General features: G+C 42.6%; 1 protein-coding gene across 1 annotated transcript in view; it reads right to left on the bottom strand.

Moving 5' to 3' along the window:
• The window catches only part of dnah10 (dynein axonemal heavy chain 10), a 218269-nt gene that overhangs the window by 10003 nt on the left and 201243 nt on the right, over positions 1-7023 (bottom strand). Inside the window, exons 68-72 of the mRNA XM_048611770.1 lie at positions 5130-5284; positions 3969-4152; positions 2828-3028; positions 1216-1425; positions 475-570 (exon numbers count right to left, since the gene is read on the bottom strand). Coding sequence (XP_048467727.1) covers positions 475-570; positions 1216-1425; positions 2828-3028; positions 3969-4152; positions 5130-5284 — 846 coding nt within the window. The remainder of the gene's footprint in view (positions 1-474; positions 571-1215; positions 1426-2827; positions 3029-3968; positions 4153-5129; positions 5285-7023) is intronic.

Genomic DNA, 7023 nt, shown 5'->3' with positions numbered 1-7023 from the left:
CCCTCAGCGCTGACCCTCCGACAGTGCGGCGCTCCCTCAGCGCTGACTCTCTGACAGTGCGGCGCTCCCTCAGCGCTGACTCTCTGACGTGCAGCATTCTCTCAGCACTAACCCTCTGACCGTGCGGCACTCCCTCAGCACTGACCCTCTGACAGTGCAGCATTCCCTCAATACTGACCCTTGAACAGTGCAGACGTCCCTCAGCACTAACCCTCTGGTCGTGTGGCACTCCCTCAGTACCAAACTGGAATATGCTATTAGACTTTGATGTCATGGTCAGAAATATGTTTGTATTTCATTCCAAGAAGAACATTCTAAAGACTTTCAGAAATTATCAGCAAACCATATTGTTGATTGTAGTTTTCTCTGCAAATTAATAAATAGTCTGACATGGAGTGCAGTTGTTCAAGAAGGCAGCTTGCTTTCTCAAGGACACCTAGGGACAGTGAGTAAAAAGAATGAGAGATACTGTACCTCCCCAATCAAATACTTCAGACTGCCCCAGGGAATTTTGGTGTCATTCTGATCAAAAGCCTTGGTCAGGTATGTTTTCAGGATCTCCATACAGACCTGAGGTACAGGGAGAGAAAGACAAATGAGTTTCCTTTGTGAAATAAAAATTGTTTGGGAAATGTGTTGTGTTGGAAAAATGCTGAGAAATTTCCATTAATTTTCATTGAATTCTGCCTTTTTTCATTGATGTGTAAAGTAAAACATATTTCTCACACTTGCTTATAACAGACACAGTCTGATGCATGTCATATGATGCTGTCACATGGTAACACACGGAGCAGATAGAACAATGCCAGGTAAGTCATTCACAAGGACTTGTCTACCCATTTCCACATACACCAATTCTCAATCCTAACCCTAGTTCTTCACAAGGGTGTGAGTTTCCTCCAGGAACCGGCAGTGGGCTTCCTTGTACCTCGCTTACAACAGAACTGTCGTGATGTTGTTCTCCTGTCTTCCTTGTGCGAATGGAATAATATTGCATTCAGGTTGCAGTGCGAGTTCAGTTTGGTGAGACTCCAACTCTCTCACTCTCTCTCTCTCTCACACACACCAACACACAATTATTCCTCTGTATTTACATCACCTCTACCTCAAAAAGAAACAATGAACCAGTGAAACCCCAGTTTTGTTTTCTACCAATTGCTAATATACAAGTTAAATGATCCATGGAATGAAAATTAAATCTAGAAGCCACTTCACCAGGAAATCAGATTCATTGAAATCATATGAGACATTCCACCCAATTTTGCCGTATTTTCTTCGCTCCTGGACAACAGCATGGAAGAATGCCAACACGTAGATGAGTGACTTGTAGGCTGTGTGGGGGCACATGTTCAAGGCTTCATGACTGATCTTGAAATAAGTAGCTCTCATGTTCAGCTTGAGACCATTGGGTGGTTCTGTAACGACCTGCAGTGACCAAGAACTAATACTAGTTAGAGGGGAGTGAACTGGGTACTGTCACTGATTAGATAGTAGTGAACCAAGTATTATCAATGATTAGAGGGTAGTATGAACTAGCTATTGTTACTGGTTAGAGGGTAGTTATGTAGTTACATTTTCATATTGTGCTTCTGACCAGCATGCTGCTAACAATCAGCTAAAGAAAAGTGACAACAGAGCAATATGGAGCTTCAATCATAAAGATCTCAAAATACCTTTTCAGTTAGCAGCACACACTTGAATTTATTGTAAAACGCTCCAAGAGTGATTACCATCATACAAAATTCAATATCGATCTTATGAGGAGATATCCAGGCACATGACTGAAAGTTTGGTCAAAGCAATAGATTTTAAGGAGTACCTTATACGAAGAGAAAGGTGGAGAAGAGGAGAGAAGGAGAAGTGGAGGGCGGAGAGAAGGTGAGGTGGAGAGAGAAGGGGGAGAAGGGAAGAGGAGGAGGAGGAGGAGGAGGAGGAGGAGGAGGAGGAGGAGGAGGGGAGATAGCAAGAGGAAAGGGATAAAGGAGGAGAGGAAAGAGAAGACAGGAGGAGAGGCAAATGGAAAAGATGTATGGGAAGAGAATTCCAGAGCTAGGGGCCCGGGCAACTGAAGACACAGCCACACTGATGGAATGATTAAAATCAAGGGATATACAAGAGGTCAGAGTTGGAGTAGCATAGAGATACTGAAGGGTGTGAAAGCTGAGCTGGCTGCAGTAAACAGGCATATTAAGCTAGGGAATTGATCACTGAACACACAATGGCAGATATTTAAGGTGATATTTCAGAGTACTCAGAAGGCAGCTCAGCACCACCTTCTCAAGGGGCAACTAAGGATGGGCAAGAAATGCTGGCCAGCCAGCAAAGCCCACATCCCAGATGAATAGAAAAAAAAAATTCCTATTATAAAGTAAAGTGCTAATGGGAGAACCCACCATGTGTGGACACAACACTTCAGCTGAGGCCATCCCATTGTTTCATAAGGTTCAGTATAAGTTCTTTCCTTTTGTAATCTATATTCTTATTGATAAAGCTCAGGATGCTGTTCACGTTATTAACTACTCCCTCAATTTGTCCTGCCATCTTCAATGATTTCTGCACATATACACCCTGGTTTCTCAGCTCTTACACTCCCTTCAGAGTTGTACCTATTACTTTATTTCATCTCTCTTATTCTTGTACACCAAGGCTATAGCAATATCCAAAGAAATAGGGATTTGGGTGAGGTTCTGGTGACTGTCAGCATCCGTGGCCAGTTTTAGGTACTGCTTTTAAGACGGGAGGAGAAATACCTGTGGTCCAAGTACTTTGTTTCAACTTTATCATTTTACTTGTCTAAATATTGGAGTGCTAAGAATTCTGAATGTACCTTCAGTGAGTTCTGAAGTATTCCAATGGGAAAGTCTTGGATTGGGTCAGTGGTGAGCCACAAACGGAAATCAGGATGGGGTTTGTGTATCATTTCCAGGGCTTTCTCCAGCTCTTTCAGCCATTTGACAAGGAGGTGACAGTTCTGTAACATCAGCCACTGCCCACGGGCTACAGCAGTCTCCAGCAACTGCAGTGCTACCTGACAGAGGAAGCAAATGGCACACCTTACACATTTACACAGAATGATCAAAGTCATTCAATTGGCCCTTAGTTACTAGAGTGTTGTGTTTATTTCTGCAGTGAAGGAACACAGTAAGTTTTAATAACATACATTGAGATAATTTTGTCTTTTTTTACACAAATACATCATTAGTTTATTATCTTCCATCTCTATTTTAATGCAGGTACAATTGAATTTATTTTAAATGGGTAAAGATAATGGACAGATGGATAACATGGAAACAGTTAGAGTGTTGATGTGACTACAGTGATGTCTAGACTTCAGTAAGATAATGAGCCAAACAGACCAAGCTCCCAGGCCGCTGTCATGGTTCTTGCCTATCCCAACAGATGGTGTCTGTCCTGGGTAAGGGGCTGGGATGGTGCCTAGGCCAGGCCAGGTGAGTTAGGGATGCATTTGCCTTAGCTGGGTTCCTACTTCCTGATCACCTCCCGTATTATTGTCCACAGAGTGCACATGTATGCTTGTCAAACTGCAAGGTACTCTCTGGGCAAAAATAATTCATGGAAGCTCACCCATAAAAAATGAGTACTGAAGCAAGCTCTGGAACTTTTTAAAGCCAACATATACCAGCACCTTAAGGAAATGAAAAGGAAAAATTGGAAATGAAGGAGCTGCTTCATGTCAGATGGATGGATCTGTTCACACTTCCGGTGGCTGCAGATCTCTGTGTACTGGGCATCAACACAATGCTGATGTGGGACACATGGTGTAGTACTCCAAGAACAGGGTCGGTGAATTAACATATAATGTCTGTAGCTCTAATGACAGAGCTGAGTGATGGTTTATAAAGTGAATCTTAGTGTAATTAGAACGTATTAATGTTTTAAAACATACACATTACTCAGTGGGAATAATCAGTTGTCCAATTAAAATTCAACAGATATGGTTTATCTACCTTTTCTTGCCCTTGTCCCATGGCAAGGAATTTAAGTCTACTTGTTCCAAAACCTGACCTCTCAGCCAACTTTAAGAGGTCAGATGCTGGGTCCGAGCCAGGACTCAGGATAAAGACAATGGGAGAATTTGCTGTGCTTTGTTCAAAGATGGCCTCAAAACTAATGACGGGTGGTTGAACAAACCTGGTGAAAATTGAAATGGGTTAGGTCAGCACTCATTAATGTCATGAAAGTGGGACATTAAAAATTCAAACAATTTTAGCTAACAACATTTAAAATGTTTCTAAATCTGTTTGGCAGTTCGATGTTATTACAAAAAGAAGTGCATCTAGTGAGACTAACAAGACAATTGTTACACTGCGAGTATCAGAATGCACAGACCACTACCACAAAAAAAACCAGAGAATCATAAAACCAAATATGGGTTAGGGAAACTAAATGAGATAAATACAGTAGGCCAATTTAAGAGAAACCTTTCTAATTTACTCTGGTGTTAGAGACACACATCTGCACTTTTCCTGTATCTATTAGCTAGAGTGGACTCTAATTGTGTTAAGAAGCTCAGGGACTCAGATTTCTTGTTGCCACCTGATATTCCTGAATCAGCACCGGGCATCATTATAGCACAACAGCAGCAATCCACACATACTCACTTTAAACAACAAATTCTGCTTCCTGGCACACAAATTGTACTGTTAACCAGAAAGATAATCAGCAGTTCTTAAAAGGGATCATTGATGCTTGAAAAGGTTTAATCTGACCCTAACTGATCAGAACAGGAAGATCCTAGCTTTGTGCTTCATGCTTCTTTATTCTACATAAATATCTGAACATGAAAGACTGCACTATCATCTTTGCAGTAGAACAGAACCCATAGCCAGTCACAATGAAAATACTGCAGATTAAGAAATGGCTCCTTATACTTCTACAGTTGTATTTATTCCTAGGCAAGAATTTGTTTAAAAATGTAGTGTTTTAGATTGTTAGAAAATGTAAAGCTGTAAAAACCTTCAGTAATCAAAATGTTAATTGTATAAATATCTACCAGACATGTCCCAGACTCTGTCTACACAGAAACCTGACCCATTTTAATGGTTGTGTTATTGATATTTAATTTTCCTGTAGTTGCCGTGGGATGACGGGGTAATTCAATCACTTACGTTTCTCCCATTGTGACAGTGATGTAATCCATCACCGCACGGTAAACACGATCAACTCGGAAACAGCGCAGCAGAAGCAGCTTCTGGAAATTATCCAAAGTGTTTTTGTACTGGAGAGGGAAATCAGCTTGTTCTGGTGCATCAAGGTCATACCACTGGGAGAAACAACACACAATCAAAATACACAACTATTCACCATCGCATGTGTGTCTTTACGGACGTGTGTAGAACTGAAACACTTGGATTCAACGGTAAATTAAATGACAATTAACAGAAACATTCTGATGTAATCACTGCATTATTAGCATTGTTAAATTAGCACAATGCTGAAATGCTGCTCACAGGTCTCCATTGATGAATGTGGTAGTTTGGAATGACCAAACTTATCTATACCGCTCCCTAGGGGGAAATCACTGTCCATTCCCTGGGTAGAGATCACTGTCCATTGATCTACACTCACCATATCACAGTCACACAGATTCTAGCCCTCGGCCCCTTCCCTTTAAATTCATTACTTATCCCCACCTCCCTCCTGATAAGTGCTTAGAAATATCCTCCTACCTGAGATAATATATACTTAAAGTCACAGAGTCATATAGCATAGAAACAGGGCCTTCAGCCCACCATGTCTATGCTGACTAATGAACACCAAGCTACACTAATCCCACTTACCTGCACTTGGCCCATAACCTACTATACCCTGGCATTTTAAGTCCTCTTCCAGACGTTGCTTAAATGTTATGAAAATACCTGCCTCCACCGCTCTCAGGCAGCACGTTCCAAAATCTGCCATCCTCTGGATGAAAAATCTTTTTTTCAAATCTCCTCTAAACCATTTGCTCCTCACCTTAAACTTATGTCCTTTCCTTTGAGACATGTCTGCCAAGGGGAAAATATTGTCATGATCTACTCTCTATGCCTCTCATCATTTTTTTATTCCTCAATCAGATCCCCCATCAGCCTCCTCTGTCCAAGGAAAACAAACCCAGACTATCAACTTTCTCCTACTGACACTTTACATCCCAGGCAACATCCTGGTGAATCTCCTTTGCACCTTCACCACTACAATCACCTTGTTCTGGTAGTGTGACAACCAGATTGCACACAGTAGGGGACTCCAGGACAAACGATCTATCTAAACTAAGCAATGAGCAATCTTCCATGTTAGTTACTGCAAATATGCAAATCCCTCCACATCCAGCAAGTGTACTGGTTCTCAGAGTTTATACAGCCTTCATTAGGGGCTGGATTGCCTATACGAGGTGTGTGTGTGTGTCAGTGATAAGAGTGTGGGTGTGTGTGCCTGCATGTATGGGGGTATCTGTCTGTGTAGGGGTATGTGTGAGGTTGTGTGTGTGTCTGTGCGTGTTTGTCTGCATGTGTTTGTCTGTGTGTATGTCCCTGACTGTATGGATCTATGTGTGTCTGTCTGTGTGGGTCTGTGCGTGGGTGTGTATGTATTATGTGTCTGTATGTGGGTGGGGAGAGGGGTGTTCTGTGTGTGTCCGTCTGTGTGGGGATGTGTGACTGTGTGTGTGTGTGTGTGTGTGTGTGTGTGTGTGTGTGTGTTTTTGGGTGGGGTCTGTGTGTGGTGGTGTGAGAGTGTGTGTGTTTGCGGTGGTGTGCATGGGTTTGTGTGTGTGGGGGTGTGTGTGGGGGGGTGTGTGTCTGTCTGTGTGTGGGAGTGTGTCTGCGTGTAGGGATGTGTGACCATGTGTGTCTGTGGTGGGGTGGGGGGTGTGTGTGTGGGGTTGAATGCAAACCTTCATGCTGCCAGCTGCTGTACCATATCCCAGGGCTGGGGGGAGCAGAACGGAGGTTGGCAGAACTACTGTGTGTATGTCACAGTGTGAACTTTGTGTGTGTGTGTGTGTGTGTGAACTTTGTGTGTGTG

This window comes from Rhincodon typus, chromosome 24 (assembly GCF_021869965.1).
Source record: "Rhincodon typus isolate 14 chromosome 24, sRhiTyp1.1, whole genome shotgun sequence".
Lineage (NCBI taxonomy): Eukaryota > Metazoa > Chordata > Chondrichthyes > Orectolobiformes > Rhincodontidae > Rhincodon > Rhincodon typus.
This window is presented reverse-complemented; position numbering and strand designations above follow the sequence as displayed.